Source organism: Tursiops truncatus, chromosome 4, assembly GCF_011762595.2.
Source record: "Tursiops truncatus isolate mTurTru1 chromosome 4, mTurTru1.mat.Y, whole genome shotgun sequence".
Classification (NCBI taxonomy): Eukaryota; Metazoa; Chordata; class Mammalia; order Artiodactyla; family Delphinidae; genus Tursiops; species Tursiops truncatus.
The window spans coordinates 96914003-96936889 of NC_047037.1; the positions used below are offsets into that span (position 1 = coordinate 96914003).

General features: G+C 39.0%; 2 protein-coding genes across 7 annotated transcripts in view; one reads left to right on the forward strand and one right to left on the reverse strand.

Annotated features, from left to right (window-relative positions):
* LOC101319409 (filamin A-interacting protein 1-like) overlaps window positions 1-22234 on the forward strand; it is a 50721-nt gene extending 28487 nt beyond the window's left edge. Inside the window, exons 2-3 of one of the 2 annotated variants that reach the window (XM_019922737.3) lie at window positions 77-2852; window positions 17850-22234. In XM_019922737.3, coding sequence (XP_019778296.2) covers window positions 192-2852; window positions 17850-18029 — 2841 coding nt within the window. In that variant the 5' untranslated portion in view covers window positions 77-191 and the 3' untranslated portion in view covers window positions 18030-22234. Of the gene's footprint in view, window positions 1-76; window positions 3224-17849 lie in introns of those variants that run through there. The other variant, XM_033855902.2, reaches the window with a different exon arrangement.
* The window catches only part of CMSS1 (cms1 ribosomal small subunit homolog), a 383373-nt gene that overhangs the window by 354622 nt on the left and 5864 nt on the right, over window positions 1-22887 (reverse strand). The gene's annotated exons all lie outside the window — the stretch shown is intronic.

Below are 22887 nucleotides of genomic sequence, written 5' to 3' on the forward strand. Positions count from 1 at the left end.
ACATAAATGTTTACTCACAGCTGACAAGTTACTAAAGCACCAGTTACAAAATAGAATGTGCTCTTGTATTTTTCAGATTAAAAAGGTTAATTGACCAAGAAACGGAGTCCCAGAAGAAGAAGGAGCAAGAAAAAGAGAAGAGGGTCACTGCCCTGAAAGAGGAGCTGACCAAACTGAAGTCTTTTGCTTTGATGGTGGTGGACGAACAACAAAGGCTGACGGCACAGCTTGCCCTTCAAAGACAGAAAATCCAAGACCTAACCACGAGTGCAAAGGAAACACATGCTAAACTAGCCCTTGCTGAAGCCAGAGTTCAGGAAGAAGAGCAGAAGGCAACCAGACTAGAGAACGATCTGCACACGCAGACCACAAAGTTTCACCAGAACCAAGAAACAATTATGGCGAAGCTCACCAATGAGGACAGCCAAAATCGCCAGCTTCGACAAAAGCTGGCAGCACTCAGCCGGCAAATTGATGAGTTAGAAGAGACAAACAGATCTTTACGAAAAGCAGAAGAGGAGCTGCAAGATATAAAAGAAAAAATTAACAAGGGAGAATATGGAAACTCCAGTATCATGGCTGAGGTGGAGGAGCTCAGGAAACGTGTGCTAGAAATGGAAGGGAAGGATGAAGAGCTCATAAAAATGGAGGAGCAGTGCAGAGATCTCAATAAGAGGCTGGAAAAGGAAACATCACAGAGTAAAGACTTTAAACTCGAGGTTGAAAAACTCAATAAAAGAATTATGGCTCTGGAAAAATTAGAAGATGCTTTCAACAAAAGCAAACAAGAATGTTACTCTCTGAAATGTAATTTAGAAAAAGAAAGGATGACCACAAAGCAGTTATCTCAGGAACTGGAGAGTTTAAAGATAAGGATCAAAGAGCTAGAAGCCATTGAAAGTCGGCTGGAGAAGACAGAATTCACCCTAAAAGAGGACTTAACTAAACTGAAAACATTAACTGTGATGCTGGTAGATGAACGGAAAACAATGAGTGAAAAATTAAAGCAAACTGAAGATAAGTTACAAGCTGCTGCTTCTCAGCTTCAAGTGGAGCAAAATAAAGTGACAACGGTTACTGAGAAGTTAATTGAGGAAACTAAAAGGGCACTGAAGTCCAAAACTGATGTGGAAGAAAAAATGTACAGTGTAACGAAAGAGAGAGATGATCTAAAAAACAAACTGAAAGCAGAAGAAGAGAAAGGAAATGATCTCCTGTCCAAAGTGAACATGTTGAAAAACAGGCTTCAATCATTGGAAGCAACTGAGAAAGATTTCCTAAAAAACAAATTAAATCAAGATTCTGGTAAGTCCACAATAGCATTACACCAAGAGAACAATAAGATTAAAGAGCTCTCTCAAGAAGTGGAAAGACTGAAGCTGAAGTTAAAGGATATGAAATCCATTGAGGATGACCTCATGAAAACTGAAGATGAGTATGAGACTCTAGAACGAAGGTATGCTAATGAACGAGACAAAGCTCAATTTTTATCTGAAGAGCTGGAACATGTTAAAATGGAACTTGCCAAATACAAGTTAGCAGAAAAGACAGACTCCAGTCATGAACAATGGCTTTTCAAAAGGCTTCAGGAAGAAGAAGCTAAATCAGGTCACCTCTCAAGAGAAGTGGATGCACTGAAAGAGAAAATTCATGAATACATGGCAACTGAGGACCTGATATGTCTCCTCCAGGGAGATCATTCAGTTCTGCAAAAGAAACTCAGTCAACAAGAAAACAGGAACAGAGATTTAGGAAGAGAGATCGAAAACCTCACTAAAGAGTTAGAGCGGTACCGTCATTTCAGTAAGAGCCTCCGGCCCAGTCTCAATGGAAGAAGAATCTCTGACCCTCAAGTATTTTCTAAAGAAGTTCAAACAGAAGCAGTAGACAATGAGCCACCTGATTACAAGAGTCTCATTCCTCTGGAACGAGCAGTCATCAACGGTCAGTTATATGAGGAGAGTGAGGACCAGAATGAGGACCCTAATGATGAGGAGTCCGTGCTGTCCTTCAAATGCAACTCATCTACTCCCTGTCCTGTTAACAGGAAGCTATGGATTCCTTGGATGAAGTCCAAGGAGGGCCATCCTCAGAATGGAAAAATACAAACTAAACCCAATGGCAACTTCGTGCAACCTGGAGATCTAGTCCTAAGCCACACACCTGGGCAGCCACTGCATATAAAGGTTACTCCAGACCATGTCCAAAACACAGCCACTCTTGAAATCACAAGTCCGACCACAGAGAGTCCTCACTCTTACACAAGCACTGCAGTGATACCAAACTGTGGCACCCCAAAGCAAAGGATAACCATCCTCCAAAATGCCTCCATAACTCCAGTGAAATCAAAAACCTCTGCTGAAGGCCTTATGAATTTAGAGCAAGGCATGTCCCCAATTACCATGGCAACCTTTGCCAGGGCACAGACCCCAGAGTCTTGTGGTTCCATAACTCCAGAAAGGACAATGTCACCTATTCAGGTTTTGGCTGTTACTGGTTCAACTAGCTCCCCTGAGCAGGGACGCTCTCCAGAGCCGATAGAAATCAGTGCCAAGCACGCGATTTTCAGAGTCTCCCCTGATCGGCAGTCATCGTGGCAGTTTCAGCGTTCAAACAGTAACAGTTCAAGTGTGATAACTACTGAGGATAATAAAATCCACATTCACTTAGGAAGTCCTTACATGCAAGCCGTAGCTAGCTCCGTGAGACCTGCCAGCCCTTCAGCATCACTGCAGGATAACCGAACTCAAAGCTTAACTAATGGGGCACTAAACAAAACAACCAATAAAGTCACCAGCAGTATTACTATCACACCAACAGCCACACCTCTTCCTCGACAATCACAAATTACAGTAAGTAATATATATAACTGACCACCCTCCCTTATTTGGTTTATACCGATATTATTGCAAGGAACTCAGTCCTTTTTAATTATCCCTCCACATCCCTCAAAAGACTGACTGAACTTGTACTTTGGGAAGGTTTATGCATGAACCGTCCAAGAGTATCTGAAACTAACTGTTGCCTGCATAGTCATATCAAGCGTGCACTTACTGTATATTTTTTCATTTACATACCTGTATGGAAAATATTTAGTCTGCACTTGTATAAATACATCTTTATGTATTTCATTTTCCATAACTCACATTAATTTGACTGCAACTTGTCTTGGTGAAATACTTTAACATTATAAAGCAGTAAATAATTTGTTATTTTTACCATTGCTTGCTGAATTTTCTTTTGGTCATTTTGTGTTCCTTTTTTTGCACGTATAATAGAATTTTATTTCCTGTTCATAATGTCTATTAATTCTTCCTTCATAACAAACAGGACCTACTTCCCATATACAGTCAACTTCTGATCACATATTAGAGGAGGAGGAGGAAGTAGTTGAAATAAATGAAATTTTATGGCTCTTTGATTTCAAAGTGAACTATAAGATCTCTCAGGAGCAAACTTCATGCTTGAGATGTATCTCAATATCCCTGGTGCCCAGCACAGTGCTTAGCACGTGTTAGGAATTTAGTTACTTAATAAATGTTTACTGATAATCACTGAATAAAACAATATTAAATAATTTGTTTTTGTGAGCACATATGAGCTGATGGTGAAAGTAAAAAGCTTTGAAATGTGATAGTAAGCCAGAAAAAGCACATTTGGAAATACAAGTTACCTTCACAATCAAGAGTTGACTGTATTTCTACCATAGATGAAAATCCCCTTAAAACATTTATGTCTACATCCAAACCTGGAATCAGCCACTAAGACATATGCTCTTGAACACTGCTTCAAAGCAAAAATGTCTTTCTTGTTACTTTTTCCTAGTAGGTTCCCATAATTTGAATTACTTAAGGTAGGTGCTTCCTACCTTGTTTGTTTGCTAGTGGGCTGCATTCAGAAGCTTAAACTTAACTGTGTGTGTGTGTTTTTTTAACCTCCCAACAAGCAAATAAAAACCAAAGATAATTACAATGTAAGTTATAGAAAAGGCATATTTAAAAAAAAATACAGTATGTTAGTTGAGGGAAGTTTCTCCTGTGATTATTGTTATGCCATTTTCAAGATAGGTGAGAAAAACTCAGTAATCCTTAAAAAAAAAAAAAATGCATCCTAGGAATTCTGGTACTCTGCTAATGGGACTCAGCATAATTTGTACTTCTGTAGCAGAGAACAGCTTTCAGAGGAACATTTTAAATTACAAATCTGGTCCCCAAGCCACATTCAAAAAAGATGATTTCAGACAAAGTAGCTCATTGCCATTTTCCCTTTTCCAACCTCATAACTGTTAATTTAGTGTGGTCAATTTTATTGCCAGTTATTGATTTTAAACACAATTCATTTAGACACCCAGGCAAACTGTGAAGATCTTTAGGAGTAAAAGGAATCTTTCACAATTATCCTCCTTTCCCTGCAAAATCAATTTCATGATAGCAAAGCAAGGATTTGTTGACAGAAACACTTCCATGGTGATGAACTGCAACACCAACGCTGTGGGCTTGCATCATCATTAAATAAATTTGGATGAAAGCTGAGGCTAGTGATGAATGAGAAAGCTTCTGTTTAAACACATTTATCTTGGGAATTGGCAGTGACCCAACTGTATTACAACATACATGATGGTCTAAATGCTTTCCACAATTGTTTTTATTTTTAAGTCACCTTGGGTTAGAACTTTAGAAGAAACTACATACATCATTTTACATCTTTCAAAGTAGACATTGATAACATTGCTGCATGAGATGTCTTTCTAGATAATAAGAGAGTACATATAATGTTTTGGTGGGTAGTGATCAACTAATCATGAAATAATAAACAGAAACCAGAAAGAATTAAAGGACGAAGTCTTCCCAGCACTTCCCAAATTTTGTCACATAATGATACAAACAGAAAACACACTGGATACACACTGGATACAATGGATAAAGAGGCAGAGATGATCAGGGACTCCTGATCAGGGACTCCTGTCATCCCCAGGTTGCTCCTGTTGTACTGAAGGAAAGATCCATTTTTGGCACACCTGTAACTAATAGAGTTTGAGAGGCTCTGGGCTATTCATTAGTAGAACTGTTTTGTGAGGATTCAATTTCTTATCTTTTGTGAGCCAGAGCAATTTTATACAATAAAGTTAATACCACAAGTCCTGTGCTCCATGATTAGGATGCACAAATCCTCATTTCATCATCTGCTCCAGATATTAACTATAAATAGGCTTCCCAAGTAATTAACATTATTGGAAATTTACTGGACTTTCAAGGAACTGAACCTCTTTTAGAGGTTCCTCTACTAGGACTACTTCAGTGTAATGACTCATATCCACATCAAAATTTAGGAACGCTGTCATATTAATAACATATATAGATTACTAAAAGTGCTACTAATTAAAGTTTATGGTAAAGAGAGTATCATCTCTGAAAAAAGTACCTTCCCTTTTCCATAAAATCACACAAAGAATGACACATCCTAGATTTTTGGCCTTTAATTTCAAAAATAATTTTTTATAACTCTGCGTGTGTGCACGCACGTGTGCATGTGTGTTTGGGAGGTTACAGAATTTTCTTTTTCATTCACATAAAATCATGGAAGAACCTTGAAAACTAGGAAGGAGAGAGGAAGTGACACTGGAAAATCTTCATATGAGATATGTGAAAGTGGAGGGTTGTATTCCTGAAGAAAAGAAAGCCTTTGAGAGGCTCACAGAAGACAAGACTGTTTCTATAAACATCTGAAAAAATACCTTCCTTTCATTTCATTTCATCTGAAGTCCCAGCTTCAGAACCAAGATTCATTTTACTCAGTCCCCCTATCCCTTTAACTTTTTGAGCTGCAGCATTCTATCACAGATTTGAATGATTTTACCACATTCTTCTTCCCTTTTAAGAGCATTTGCAAAGCTTTCCCAAGGATGCCACTGCTCTCTGGGTCACCCCTTCCAGAAGGACAATGTGCATTACTATAGTTAGATCTTTACACACAAAGGAAAGTCTCTATAAGATGATGACAGGATTATATAAACTCTACCTAGAAGGTTTCTACAACTACATTTCACAATGCCAAGACACTAGGCATGGGGTCTTCATGACGCCCAAAGTATAAATTAAGTTGCACTGTGAGATGGCCATAAAAGGGGTAATTAATTTAAAATTCTTATACTTGTAGCCTAAGCATTCTGTGATCTTTATTGACTAAAATATAACTCCACACAAAAACATATTTTTAATAGCTTTTTTGATTCCAATTCTTTACGAAGTGAGTCTCCTTCGAAACGTGTTAGACAAAGGCAGGAAAAGAGCTTTAATAACAGTACAGTTTCCCTACATTTTGGTTTCTGTTATTGTTTCGTCCTCCAAAATAATCATTTTACTTTGCAATCCTAAGAGAAAAGATAATCAGGGAATAATGCATGCCTGAAACGTTAGGATCAATGTTTCTGAAAGTAAAATCCAAAACACATGTATGAGAATCCCCTGATGCCCCACCCAGAGCTATCAAAAGTCACAATCTCTGAGCGTAGGGCCCCGGAAGCTGCATTTTTTAACAAGTTCCTCTGCTGATTAGTACGTACCTAAAGAAGGAATTCCATTGTTTTAGGAATTTCTATACTGATAAACACTAGCAAATATGTTCTGACTCTAGTCTTGCTCTATCAGAATGAATTACACCTGTCTCAGGAAGCGTGCCTATTCCACCCTCTAGTGGCTAGCATGACAAACAGAAGGCTTAGTCTCCAGGGTTTTTTTTTTTATTCAAGAGAAAAGCTCAATAAAATCTACTATTTTATAGGTGGGATGTTTCCCAGTTTTATAACTGTAGCAAAGCATAGATGCCTGAATAATTAACTCAGCAGTAGCAGGCTGTCTGACACCTACAAGCTCTGTTTCTCCCTCAGATCCCAGGCCCTCAACATAAACCCTACAGCATTTCTTGGGAATGGTCCAGAACACACATTAAAGAGAGCAGTTTGGATGAGCCAAAACAAAGGACTCCATTCACCTTGGGCCACAGTGAAGCAAATGCAAGAACAAGGAAGATAAGCGGTTCAATAAAATCCCCAAACCTTAAACCCCCTTAAAATTCATTTTCATTTAGATTAAACTTTCCTTTCCAACAGATGGATCCTTCCACTGTGCAGTCAAATATGTCAGAGCAGGCAGCCCCCAAAGGCAACGCTGTAGGGTAAGGAATCCTTAGGGAGTCCAGCAAGTTAACTGGCCAACACACTCCTAAGTACTTTATAATTTGATAATGAATTAACACTGTTCATATGGCAACACATACAAATCTGTCAATATTCTATCAGGACACCAGGTTTTACAACACTTAGAATGGTGCCATAAAAATGTAATCTGGGCTAACCTTTAGCACTGCAGTCAACAATCCTAGAGATAATCCTCTTGTGGCCTCATTTTAAAATTTCACTTATTTTTTCACAAAATTATTGGTCAAGAGAAATAAAAGTTATCTAATTATTTGAGATAATTTTTTGAAAGCCTGAAATTAGTTTTATTTTAGTGAGTTCCTTTTTCCTGCATAGCCAAATGGTTCTGTATGATATTTTTGTAAGGTTACCTGAAAGAGACCTTTTTTTTTTTTTTTTTGCCTATTAGTTTAGTTTTGCTTTTTTAAAGGTTAGTCATCTTTGGATAACCAACAATAGGCCCTACAGACCTACAAAGGCAGTCTCACTCTCTGCCATTCTTTAGGTCCCTGGAAGGGTGGAGTGGGTTTACTAACTTACATAGCACTCCTGTCTCTGTGACATGCACAGTGTCTCAGCATGCAGTGTCTTCTCTTCAAAGCACATGGACACAACTGATCAATCCACTGATCATGACAAACTGAATTGGGTGGCTATTAAGGAGACAAAAGATTCACTGTCCTTCAAGAGCTTCTGTCTGGTATGTAGAGATGAGAATCTTGAATCTGACTAAATATAAGCCTCAAAACAAATTTAAAAACCTGCACTGAAGAGTTTCATTGCATAAGGCTTGTTTCCACTAACTTGACAGATTGGCCCAGAGCACGTGCATATTTGAACATTTATATTTGTATTACTACCTTGTACCTCTGTCTCTTTCAAAGATACCATACTATAAACCAGTGTTTTTAGATGAGCTTTCCATTTCTCACATGCCTTTGGGAGAAATAAACAAGAGATCTAGACAAACAACCAACTTTGCCTTAATGGGGGAAAAATGGGTTTCACCAGGATTCCCAAGAACTTAAGAAATAACCCTTTACTGTTTAGACCTTTCAAAGAGTCCTCTCTGAGGAGTTTCAATCCCATTTGTATTAGCTTATAACCACCACAGGCACAATTGTCAAGCTCTATTCATTCCTCGACAAATCACCTACAGAATGAACCCACAAATATTTATGAAGCACCTAATATTACTCATTGTTGTGCAGGACAGCTATGCAGGTGTTAAGATTTAGAATCTAAGGCAGGAGTTGAGGACTACCTTAAAAGGTAATTAAGAGCACAACACAGAAAGGAATTCTATAGATAGCAAAACACTTATAGGAGTTTGGAGGAGGAGCAGATTACTCTGGGCAGGGTTCAAGCGTCAGGTTTCAGAAACAGATAAGATTTGACCGGAGGAGGGGTGGTGGGCTGGGAGAGGAGGAAAACTTGGGATAGAGAGAAGACAAAAGGCTTTCCAGGAGATGCTCAGTGCAGAGGTATGGAGGCAGGCAGGAGAGCAGAAAACCAGCATTCAAGGAACAGTGAGCAATGCAGTGTGGCTGATGTTGAGATAGCTGGGGCAGGGGTAAGGTGCAAAGGGCACGTATTGTCAGACCACAAAGGGCCATTAATACCGTGCTAGGGAGCACTCTGTCCTCAAAGGTTTCTGGGCAGTGAGATAAGAGAAAACTAATCCTTTATACACTGTTATTTTATTTCATAATAACCCTATAAAGTGGGTATCATCACAATTTTAAAGATTAAAAAAATTTAAATTCTGAGAGGTAAAGAAAATTGTTCCAGGTGGCTCTGTTTGTATGACAAAAAAGAGACATGAACACAGGTCTAATTCCATTGTCCCATGGCAACATACTGAGAAGTTACCTCAGTGCAAGGAGGGGAGCAAAATAAATTGTACCTAATGCTCTCCACTGCCCAGGGACACAGACAGGGCGCCTAACATTACCTGCCTGCGCTCTGCCTCAGAAGCCTGCCGCTTTGGCCAGAACACTCGGAACACCCCTACGTATGCCTCCTCCCCATTGCTTTACCTGGACAGATTTCTCTTCTCTCATCAAGTGATCTACACTGAAAGGTCTGGCTCAAGCCTTACTTCTTCTGAAGCCTACCATGATCACCACAGACGAGAGTGTCAATCTGCCTCCCCTTTCAACTCCTCCCGTCTCCAGGCCACTGTTAGATTAACTGAAAGGCCAAGCCCCACACAAATGAGCAGGCATGGGGAAGATTCACCTGGGGATGGTGCAGTGGATAAGAGACGGAAGAAAGCAAGACCAAGGAGAGGTACAAGTCCTCATTGTCAGCGAGCACTAAAGCTGCAGTCCAAGTCCACTCTATCCTAAAGCAGGAGTCTATGAGCAAAGGCACAAATTCTAGGCATGAAGAATGAGTTTGGACAGGCTATCAACATGTGAAGAACAGAGGTACCTGATCGGCCTCAGAGATGGCTGGAGTGAAAAGCATCAGAAGTAAGTGAAAATGATCCATAGAAACAGCATCACAAGCATGCACATCAAAGCTTATAAGTAGGTGGCCACCTTGACAGTCCTGACAGTGATCAAAAACCTCCAGAAAAGGCAATTTAGGGATCAAGGTTTAGCCATCAAAAAGACAAGCACCACCAGCTTAGCCCAGAGGTGGTGGAACTTCTGCCTTTGCAGAACCCTTGAAAATCTTCCTGGGATGGTATACCCTAATTCAGGGTTTCCATTTCTCAAGCAACATCATGACTTATAAGGAAAGACTTATGGTCCCAAAATCACTTAAAAAAAAAAAAAAAAAAAAAAAAAGCATTGTATATTTTTTGAGCTCAGAGGGAGAAATGTTAGGGTTCATCCTTGTCAGTCTCTAAATTCTGCTTCCAGTTCAGGATTAAATGACTGTAAACCAAGGGAGCATCACAAATAAAATTGCCATTTTAGAGGAAAATCTTCAAATTGGTCTCCAATTATCTCTCATAACAATTAAGTGCGTATGAAAACCGGCTTCAATGCGGCCAGTCAAAGCAATTCCTCAAGAATTACTATCCTTTACCGTTAGAGAGTTGGCTGTTTTTTTCCCTTCTCTTTAAAAAAAAAAAGAGCTATTCCTTTTCTGTTCTTTGCCTTTTAATTGTGTTCTTGCCTGAATTCACTGATATCAGTCAGTTTTGAGGCCTCAGAAAAGTATCATTTTATAGAAAGAGGAGTTAACTAAAAACTGCAATAGATCCCCAAAGAGTCCATAACATAAGAAACATTTAAACACCTGACAGTCCCTTCAGGGCAGCGGGGATTACTCTGAGAAGGATAATATCTCTCATAGTGACAGACATAAGCAGCACAATTTTTTTATATAAAACTTTTTATTCTGATTATAACAATAGTACATATTTATTACAAAAATTTCGGAAAATATAAATGCTGCCAGAGCCGCTGACTTCAGCTTCTAAGAAGGGTAATAAGAGGATTAGGGAGAACAATGGACAACTACTACTATTTTTTTAGGTCATCCTATCAACTATGGCCCTATTCCAGGCATTCTCAGACTACCAATGAGGAAGGAAATGTGCTATACGGGGACCATCCTGTAATTACTGATCGCCCCTGTGCTAAGGAGTGGCAGATCCCCCTACAGAGTGTGAGTTTATGTAATCTGTTCAGCCCAGACACAATGGCCCAGGGGACAGCCTGGTCACTGCAGGAGAGAGGCAGAATTTCTTTCCCCCCAGCTAGCCAATCAGTGCCTGGAAAATGGTTCAATCACTGTGCATTGTTCAAGTACTGGAAAGAAATGCCTCCTCAGAGGGCTGCTCTCAGAACTAGTTACACTCTTATCAGTTATTAAGATAGGCAGCCTTGTAGAGGGAATGTGGGCACAGGATAGGGCCCAACAAAACTCACCTCTCAGGCTCTGGGAAAAGGATATAGAAGTACCCATGGTGGGAGAAGAAAAAAGGGGCAGATGAGGAGGAATTACGTTTTCTCCCTGGGCTGTCTCAGCTACTTGAATGGTATCAAGAACTTTTCTATGATGATTCTCAAAGCAACAATTCCAAGTTTTCAGTGCCTACCAAACAGTTCCATGTGTGGAAGGTCCAACTACACTTCACACTTGGCATGTGCCCCCACCCCAGTGCACTGTCACTCTTGGATTGCTCTTTGGATTGCTTTGTCTCACTTCTGGTGATGGTCCAGCACCTTCTCTGTCACCCAGGGTCAAAATCTGGGTCCCATTCTCCACTTCTCTTCTCATCCCCCAAATCCAGTCAGCCACTCTGCCCCGGTATTTCTTCCTCTGCCCTCCCCCTTTTATTTGTGCTAGTACTCCCCAAATCCACACCTCAGTACAGATGCTACTGTAAAATAGTAGCATCTCTAATCCCTCACCTCTAATCCAACCTTCACTTGTATTGCTGGTGATCCTTCTACAACACTGTCCTGATCATGGCAATTCTTCAGTCCCTCCCCTAAAAGCAGCACTTACTTAGCACTTACATTACCGAGTGCCCCAAATCCAAACCTTCTATCAGACCTCCACCTCCCACCTCATCTCCTTTTGAAACCCTGGACATAATCTGCACCCTCACCAGGACACAGTACTCACCAACCTCTCACACACTAGCAGGGCTTCTAGCCCTATACCTTTACTCATGCTGTTCCTAGGGCAGTAATGCTCTTCTCTCTTTGTCCCTTGTATTGAAATCTTACTCCTACCTCAAGTGCCAATTCCTCTAGAAATCTCTTTATTTTTCTCAATCTTCCTCTGAGTTTCCAAAACACTTCTGTTTGTACTTTTATTACAGCACTTCATTTTGCCTCATTATAATCGTTTGTTACCCCTCCTATACTATAATCTCTTGAGAGCAAGAATCAGCTGTCATTTAGTTTTGAAACTCTTATATCAATGTTTCTCAAAATGCAGTCACTGATCACATTTATCAGAATTACCAAGGACTCCACAGATTTCTACATACCCACACCTATGAAATCTAGTTCAGGGAATCTGCATCTTAACAAGCTGCCTGGGTCATTCTTGGGCTTATGAAGTTTAAGAACCACTGTCCTACCTTATCCAGGACTTAAATACGGCTGGTAATAGGTGCTCAACAAAGGTGCGCAGGTCTAACAACATACCTGGTGGCCACAGTTGGCTCGCATTTGTTCTTTTCATAGAATCATTGAATGTCAAGGTCAAAGGGCTTTATAGTTGGTATAACTGCATTGTTTTTTGAATAATTAAAAGATAGAAAAAGACAGGAAAGACTAGAAAAAAAATGTTTTCAAGTGAACTCTAAAACAGAAAGACAATGAATAGACTAAGTAGGATAAGGAGGGAAAAGGATGTGAAGATACTTTTCTGGGCCAGAGGTGGTTAGAAACACAGCCCAGTAATTGACACTGCTTGGTCAGCTGCCACAACTGCTATGCTTAGCAACATGTCTCCAATAATTAATTGGAGAGATGGGAGAACAAGGGATAAAGCAGAAAAACAAGAAAGGTAAAATAAACAAGAAGATAAGTTTTGATTATGATCAAGAAATAAGCACCTTAAGAACAGATATAAGGAAAAAGACAAAGATAATAATGTTGACATTAGTAACAACAAACACAGACCTGACACTTCAGATGTGCCCCGGACTTTTCTACACAATATCTCTACCAATTAAGGAACTTGCAAGTAGGCAGTCTAATCCCCAAATAAGGGTTACAGATGAGGAAACTAAGGTCTGGACAGGCTAACTGGCTTGCTCAAGGACACACAGCTAGGTGGTGCCAGAACCAGAATGGGGACCCACCCGGGTCTATCTGGCTCCATAGCCAGTGCTCTAGCCACTAATCCAAAGCTGTTGCAAAATATAAGCTGGCGAATGATTTTTAAAAATTACATGGGTGCAAATGAGGGAATGAGAAAGAGAGGAGTGGGTACCAAAACAGAAGAAGAAAAAAAAACTGAGGTGAAAAACCTGACAGATGAATAAAAAGAAAGGGAATAAACAAAACCGTTCAAGATTAACATGTTTTAACATTCTATTTCTACATGTGATGCTATGTGCCTGGGCACAAAATGGAAGCAACTAGGTTAGGAAGGATTTTTGAAAACTGTATTTCAATGCTTATTCTTGGATTGCCCTCACTGCCCGTGGTGTAATTACTACAGAGAGATTGGGAGGTGACTAGGTACAACCACAAACCATGTTACATTATAAAATACAGGCATCAATTTCCTCTAGCCTTCACCTCAGAAACTGGACAACTCTTAAATACAAATCATAGCACTGTAGCTCTATTTAAAACCAAATGTTCTCTCACAAGAGGTTAGTGAGAATAAGCTAATGAAACTACAGAGTTTCCTTTTGAAGGACCCCCTGCCATATAAAACTGTAAAATCTTTAGTGATAAAGTTTTATTGTATAATGAGGAAGTTCTGAGAAAATCAAGAGAAAAAAGCCAAAGCAGCATATGAAACTCTAGGCTATCTGCCAGATTCATTACCTGTTGTTTCCTTTAAAAAAATAAAAAAATTAATAAATTAGCAGTGATTTACCAAACAATATAAAAGACAAAAGAAGACAATAATATTTCAAAGGTTTTTTTTCTCAATTTAGCATTTCCTCCTTTTCATCACCATATCCATCATCATTACTTATGTACTTTCCCATTAAACAGAGAAAAACAAAAATACAAAGCACTGCTATTCTGATAACACACGGCCTTGACCAAGCATTCCACAGCTGGGTCCCTAAGGGAGTCAGGCAGCCCTGAATCCGCCCCCTCCCTGCACCACCCCAATGACCACAAATGAAAATGACCCACCGTCTTTGGGAGCCTTGAGCCTTTCGACCCCTAGAGCTAAAGGTGTAATGAGAGGCCCTGCAGTCCCTGGAGTCAGGAACATTCCTGAGGGAACACAGCTTTCTTACACAATATGTTGCCAATACATCTCCAAAAAGGTTCAAAGCACTTACAAAATTAATCTCATTTAGAGAAAAGGAAACATCCTGACTCCAACTGTATAACTAGGATCTGACAGCTTCCTCATTAAATGCTGATATTGTTCTGATGTTTGCCCTCCATGATAACATGAAGGAGCACAAGGATCAAGTAGAAACTGGGTTATAGAATTAAGATTTTGAATAAAACATTTTCACCTCTCTATAATTCTTTTGGTCACTAAGGCTCACTGACATCTAATGACTTGCTATAACCACAGAGTCTCATAGATAGCTCCGCTTCTTTTAAGAACCTATAGACCAAACAAGCCAACATTTAAAGAATTTAATGAATACTCCTTTTCTCTCTATTGTTCCCTAAATAAAAGCAAGGCCTTTGCCTCAATAAACTCATCATCTTTCAGACCTGTAATCCATTCCAAATCCCAATCTCCATGTTGAACTGAGTTAAACATTAAAAACAAAACAAAACAAAACCCCAAAAAACTTTTCTTCTATGAATGAGCTTTCCAACATGCTTAATCTCCTCCAAGACATCTGCTTTCTGATGAAACCCAGGAGCCTCCAACTGTTGAGTAGAACATTCACTGTGTGGTCTTAAAAGAGGCATATGCACGGATTCCTCTTGCAATATGCACTCCAAATTTGGATAAAACTTTCTTGGAGCTATTTGACATAGTGTTCTAAAAAATGATCCAAGAGATGACACATTTTAAAGCTCTATACCTCATTTACTGAAACATGTCCAAGTATAAAATTCATAGAAGAAAACAAAAATAGCATCATTTTTTTCCAAAGATTTGAGAATGACATTTAGAGTTGTCCTAATAATATAACTAGCCTTTGCTGCCATCTAGAGGTAAAAACTATGTAGTGACATCAAGAGTTATCAAGAAAAGCAAAATCAACTTGCAGCCATCAATGGTGTAGAAACAATGGGAGCCCAATAACTTTCAGGCAGCTGACCCTACCAATGACCACCATTCCAAGCCATACTGTCTTCACCAACACATATCAGTATAGCTTATAAGAAAAAAGCCCCATCAATATTGTGTTCCATATCAATTAGTTTACTGGACAGATTTCAGTTCTGAATAACCTGTGGTACTCATACCACATTCCTAGACAATCTGAGTCAGTAGATTCTGAGATGGGATCTGGGCATCGCAGTGTTTTAAAAGCCCCACAGGTGGTTCTGATGAGCATCTAGGACCACTGGGCCATGAAACCCTGGCCTTCCACAGTGTTGAACCTCCCACACCCAGGCAGGTCAGAGTTCTGGGTTAGAAAGACCTTAAAGCTTACATCTAAATGAGCTTCAACTATGGTAGTGTTTATCAAAGTATGTCAGGCTGACCACCTGTATCAGATAAACCACCCTGAGGGTTTATTAAAAATGTGAATTCCTGGGTGCATTCATAGACAAATGAATTACAGTTTCTAGAGGTAAGGCCCAGGAATCTACAATTTAAGTAGGATCCCATCATAGGTTTTTGTACACTAAATAGGACAACCAGTCTAAAGCCTGACAAAGTTAAAGGACATCACTGAAACCTATCTTGTAAAGGCTATTATTAATGCTGTGGTTACAAGATCAGCTGACTTGAATTATGATTTCAAGTGCAGCTGCTACTTATTCATGGTTTGCACAATACGCAGATGTTCATAGAAATGTCCTGATCTGTGAAGTATTTCCTTCCTTTTTTATGCCTTAATGTAACTTAGTGTTACTTTTTTAAATTGTATACTTATTTTAGAAAATGTGGAGAATATAGAAGATATAAGAAAAATAAAAAGCACTATTACTCCATTACCCAGAGTTAAACACTGATAGCACTGGTATATTTTCTCCTAGTATTTTCTCTTCAAATATACATAAAGTATGTATATAGTTTTAAATCCTGCTTTTAACATTTCTGAATAAATACTTTCCCATATCTTGAAAAGCATAATTGTTTAAAGACAGCATGATATTTTCATGTGATTATAGTGTAATTCATTTACTCTATCCTGACTGTTAGAGCCTTAAACTGTGTCCAGTTTTCATTGTTATAAATAATGCTAAAACAAAGAGCCTTGCCTACATCTCTGATTATTTCCTGGCAGGAGAATAATATCAGAGTATCAGTATCTCATTTGCTATGTTTAGGATTAAGTATAAAAAAAAAATATCAGGGCTTCCCTGGTGGCACAGTGGTTGAGAGTCCGCCTGCCGATGCAGGGGACGCGGGTTCGTGCCCCTGTCCGGGAAGATCCCACATGCCGCGGAGCGGCTGGACCCGTGAGCCATGGCTGCTGAGCCTGTGCGGGAGAGGCCACAACAGTGAGAGGCCCGCGTACCACAAAAAAAAGTCAGTAAGAACACTAAAGCCTAAAACACTCCTAGTGCCTAGGCATAGAGAAGACTGTACCAAAAGAAAGCATATTCCCCATATAGTCTATCCTTTATTGAAGGACTCACATTTTTTAGCCAATTCTGTGTAGTGTTTATTTGAAAATCTAAATATGATTGCTATAATAGTTAGGGGGCATTTAAAATAAGTGAATGTTTACATAAAGAGACCAAGGGGCTTTACTGTACTTTATCAGTACAAAAAAAATGTGGAAACAAATTTCTATAGAATGAAAAACAATATAAGAAGGGTTTCCACAAGAACAGTATTAGAATCTATGATGAAAACTACACTGCATTTTTAAAAGATTTCTATTTTTGAGCTCACAGCAAGGAAAGGACGATCCAGCAAAAGAGGGGGAAATCATCATCATCATCATCATCATCATCATCATCATCATCATCATCATTGTGGATTATAATGAGAATTACAGTTAGCTGAGACCTTTTCCCATCTCTTCACCAACAAGTATTCTTACCCAAGAATATTTTTCCTAAATAAATGAAAATAAGAGTATATTTCTAAGCAAATATGAAGTAAATCAAGTCTTTACTCTTTCACACTCTACAGCCCACTTTCCCAGTCCAGATCACTCAACCTATCTGTGATTCCTCTCTCAACCCTCATAGGCTAACTGTGGACAAATATTAATACAATTCTACCTCCATAATGTGCCTCCCCCCAACCTAAGTCCTTACTATCCCCCTACTACACACACATTGTCTATAGAATCAGGTACAATTTTCCCTATCTAGCCCCAGTCTACATTCCCATTCTGCTTCTCAAATACAACCTAATTTGAAGTCATTCCATTTCTCAACTGTATCCAACTTCCTACCCCAGGGACACTGCCAAAAGTATTCCTTTACTCTGGAATGCTCTCCCATTCCTGCTGTTAAAAATCCTAAAAGTCTTTGGAGGCCCAAGACAAATGTTACTTTCTCAGCAAAGCTCTCTTAGATCCCTCAGTTGAAATTAACCTTTCTCTGGCAATCTCATTACCCTTTGAGATGAATTTGGGACACTTTTCTTGTTTATCTCCCACTACGCTATGATTGCCAAAAAGCAAGAAACATGACCTATTTATCTTTGTATCTAACATTATCTACACTAGAAGGCCTTGCACACAGCACACACTTAACTCATGTTGGCAGAATTGTTTAACTGAATTTTCTTTCTTCAACCTGACAGTCTGATGTGTCCCTAGAACCTAGTGTTTTCAAAGAAGCCAAAATCTCCAAGCTGACTCTATGTCCCGAACATGTCTGTTTCTCCACCAACTGTACCATTAACCACCTTCTGTTTTTCTGTTTAATTCAAGATCAAGGAGGTATGCAAGCAGAGAATCCCAACACGGATCCCTAAACCAAAATCTACAGGCATTGCTAAGCTTTCCCCTAAAGTTCTCCCAGGGCCTATGGATAAGACTGGCTGTGGGAAGCTACACATCATAAGGACTGTCACCTCTAATACCTTCCTCCACATGGGAGGGAAAAGGTAAGTCATGCAAATGTACTGCCTGGATACATTCACCTACAGAAATATCTGGAAAGCCGGTGTTACTAGTATGGAAGGACAAAGATGAAGGGCCGTCTCTCCGGGAAATGGTGAAACAGCAAACAGACAGACGGTTGGTTCATTCACAGGTTGCTGGACCTGGTGAATATCATCCTGAAAGAGCAGGACATCTGCAATTACTTTAACTATATATGTATATGCATATACACACAATCACAGGCCCAGACACACACCCCAAATCCTCCCAACTCATCATCCTACTTGTAATCCAACCCAAAGTTGGACTATCATTAGCCAGGAATAGGACTGAATTCATTAGAACAGTTCAAAAGTTTTCTGGTGAACCCAGAAGTAATTCATTCCACAGAACTTTGCCAAGAAGATGTGGTATCAAGGATTCCTAATCTGCTTCAAGAAAGTCAGATTATTTCCATCAAAATGGCAGGACAATTAAAATCATACTTTAAGTTCTAAAAATATGACTTCTTTATGACCAGGAGGAAAAAAACAAGTGGTACTTCTTAGTTACAAGGAAGAAAGGAACAACAAAAATGAGTAACAGCCGAACACGTCCTTTGTGTGGCCTACCTGATAAATGCTGGTGTAGTGTGCACACTTGGCTGCTGGCACGTAGTCTTCTGTCCCACTTTCCCTAGTAAGTTGCCCCTCCTGTATATACAGGCCATGGAATCTCATTGCTAGGCTTGTAAAGCAAACCATTTTAGATTGGTATCATTGCTTTCTATAGTAATCAGGACATCTGAGAGTCAAAGGTCACTAATACTAAGATCTTTTAGGGAGATATGAATCACGGTCTTGGATGTTTAAAAAAAAAGACAATTTATCATCTCAATGGACATTCTTTAATCACATCTGAATCAACACTATTGAAAACTCAGTTGGTTCAAAAAAAAGCTTGGGATCAGGAGACTCAAATTCCAATTCCAGTTTTTCACTCATTTGACACTGAGCTTGGTGTTCATTAGTCTAAGCCTTGAGTTTCTAGTATGTAAAACAGAAAAGCTGAATAATTCTTCAGGTCCCTCCCAGTTCTCATCATCCATGAGTACGTCAACTACGAAAACTGAATTCAACCAGTCATCTACAAGGCGGGGCTCAGTTCCCTGGCAGTAAACTAAAGTAGTTCTTTTCTTCACACTAAAAACTCACTGAATCAAGGGAAACATGTATCTGTAATTTAGTGTGGATAGAGTAACACAATGATATTTTAAGACAAATAAGGCATTTTTGACATGGGAGACAGTTGTATCTCATAAAACTTCAGTCAGAAAAAATAGATACATTCTACGAAGAGCACGACCCAAGGTTTTCTGTGATTCGGCACTAAGAACTGGATGCATGATCCTGGAGGAAATCCTTCTGGTTAAGGACAGTGCTTTAGCTGGCTGTCCTGGGATGAAGTCAGCAGAGCAGGAGCAAAGGAACTGCCATTCTTCGCATTCATCCAGCCAAGCCCAATTCAATGCATTGATGTCACTATACAAATGTCCCTGGGACCCACTTCAATTTCAAGGAGGAGGAGAAGGAGCTGGTAGCCTGGGGAGCATTGAGCTATACAAGCCAAAGAGAGGGATGATCAGGAAATGGCACAGGGAGAAGGTGAGGAGGTTGGGTGAATTAAAAACCGAAGTGGAAAAGTCTAAGTTAAATGAAAGCAGTAGGAGAATGGAAGGAGTGGACTACAAAAAAAGATGATGACCCTCTGACAAGAAAATGATACAAGAGAGACAGTTCAGAAGGAAGTGCAGGGCAGTAACGGGTGGATGGTGCAGTGGGAAAATGTGTAGGGGGCTTAGGGCTATGCCTGACATTAACAGGTAATATTCAGCGAACAGAGAAATGAGTGAATGAGGGAGAGAAGGGCCATTCAGTCAAGACAAAAGTGAGAAAAGGTGCTAAGAGATCGCAATGGTATATGATAGGGTCAGGAAAAGCAGATATGCTGCACTGATAATTATGCTAATGCAAAGGAAAAACACTGAACCTCCTAGGGTGGAACCCAAATAGACTGAAGAAAACCATGAAACAAAGCAGGAAAAACAAGCACCAACAGTACTAGAAAGACTCAATACCCTGGGAATGTTTTACCTTGAAGATGAACACAAAATATATTTTACGTTAGAGGTTTCAAAATTGTTTTCTGCTATGTTAAGAGACTCCCTAAAGTAAATTTTCATGCCAAGCTGGCATAAGTTCAAGAGCAAGCAAGATAAGAAAGACAAGATATTGTACAAATAACTAAAAAAAGGATAGGAAAATAGCTACACTTCTATGGAGAGCAGCAGAAACCTATCTTTAAATGGTAACACAGTTCTAATCCCATTGAGACAAAAGTGTTTAAAATAACACAATCTATCCTAACAAAAACTATGCTTATTTTAAAGCAATATGTAATGCAATGAAAATGCATAAACAACTTAGACCTGGGATAAGTTCAACAAAATGGTGTTTGACCTATAACACAACCAAAATATAAAGAATTCTGCCTCCTGAACATAATCCGGTTTCTGCAGAAATGTGATTCCTCCAAAGATAAAAATAAAAGAAGCTATCCTAATAATTCTATAGTGATTTTATTAAGTTAAATTTTTAAAAGGAAGCAGATAAAAATCCAAGTGAGCAAAAACACATTCAAATTGTAACAAAAATTTTAATTTTTGTATGATTTTGTATGCTGGAGTCTTTCCTCAGCTGTTCATTTATTTAGCTTCAATGATTTCTGAACTAATCTCCTTGCAACTTTTTAGAATAAAGTATCTGATTGTAACAGGAAAGTGACTGATCTCAGACATAACTGATAATTCTGGACTGAGTAATGGAGTAACTGATGTAATGGAGTAATTCTCTCTGGGATGTGTTTCAAATTCCTGCTTTTGAGGACATGTGACATAACTCTTGGGGTCTGACACTGAGTCTGGGGCAGGAGTCTATAAATGTAAAGACCCCACAGGCCAAATTCAGCCCACTGTCTTTTTGTATGTCCTGCAAGTTAAGAATAGTTTTTACGTCTTTAAACAGAAAAAAAAAAATCAAAAGAAGAATATTTTGTGAGATGTGAAAATTACATGAAATTCAAATACCATTGTCTATAGATAAAGTTCTATTGGAACACAGCCACATTCATTTGTTTACATATTTATTATCTGATCATTTCTTATGCTACAATAGCAGAGTTGGGTAGCTGTGACATTGGCCAACAAAGCCTAAAATATTTACTACCTGGCCTTTTACAAAAAAAGTATCCTGACCTCTGGTCTAGTGTGAACTAGACTAACAAGGAGCTCAAGAGCTTAAGAGCTTAATCAACTAATTTTTTTTTTTTTTGCGGTCCATGGGCCTCTCACTACCGCGGCCTCTCCCGCTGCGGAGCACAGGCTCCAGACGCGCAGGCCCAGCGGCCGTGGCTCACAGGCCCAGCCGCTCCGCGGCATGTGGGATCCTCCCGGACCGGGGCATGAACCCGTGTCCCCTGCATCGGCAGGCAGACTCTCAACCACTGCGCCACCAGGGAAGCCCCTTAATCAACTAATTTTTAAAAGCAATGCTAGCAATTTAAGAATGCAATTAAGAATTCTATGAAAGTTGATGAAAATGGGGAAACTATATTTCAAGCTGTTTGTGAGATATTTAGTAAAATGTATACTTCTATGAAAGCCCTAAAGTGTTCAACTAAAGAACATCAGATGAGTAAGGATTTGTGCCACAAAATAATGTAATGTGTTAATGTTGAATCTGAGGGGGAAATGGAACTATTTCTAGGCCTTCCAAATTCCTGGTATTTTCTAAGACAGCAGAGCTACTGTACATGCTATTTAGAGAAAGATGTATAAATTTGTACCTTTAAACGTTCATAATTGTTGTCAAGAACCACTTGTTTAATCATTTGCAAGAATTATAGAAATTGTATACAGACTTTGTTACACAGTCTTCAAGTACAGAACAAAAATGTTGCACCTATCCCTCTCCTCTTTCCTTCTTCTCACCTTTTAAAATTTATCCTACCCGTTTTTGCCCTTAAGCATCTGTCTTAAAAGAATATCATTTGCATTTTGATGAACCACATCAATGTATAAAGCCCATAAACAGATTATGTTTTTCCCTCTAACTCCATTACAATGTTTAAAAGAGAGCCAAGCATGAGAGTTCAATAAATGATTTTGAAAACAACATGCTCTGAAGTTGATCCTCTGTTGTATGTTATCAACAACTACTGTAAATATTCCAAGTCTGAATTTTATATGTAGAGGCAATGCTTTACAATATCTACTACTCATGGCTGCCTATAGATGTGAGAAAAGGAAACTCTGGTGTGAAAAAAGGAAAAAAAAACCCCAAAACTTAAGTTATTCAGGTTTAAAAAATCCAAGGTGTTCCCCAACTTCACCGTTTCCAGAAGGAATTCAGCATAAAGTGATGTGATTTTTAAGGATAAAATGATATTACAACAAAAATATTTACAATGCTTACATCAGCAATCTCAAACAAAATGAACAATCACACTGATCCTAGGTGACAAAAGCTGTCACCAGTAGGAATTATCAGCTCATTTACAAAGCAAAAGACTGCTGTTCTTTCAAATATATAATTTCAAAACTAAACCCAAATATGGTTAGAATAAAATGATAGTAAACACAGTTATAAAACACAGATTTCTAATGTATTTTTAGAAAAAGAAAAGCAACATCTGCCAAGTCCGTCAAAAGCCTAAGCAGGATTTTGACAACTCTTCCAGTGGACCAAGCTTCTTTAGACGCAGAAGTCCTATGTTAAAGTCTCCAAGATGTGGCTGTGAAATATTAACAATTAATTACTTAATGAAC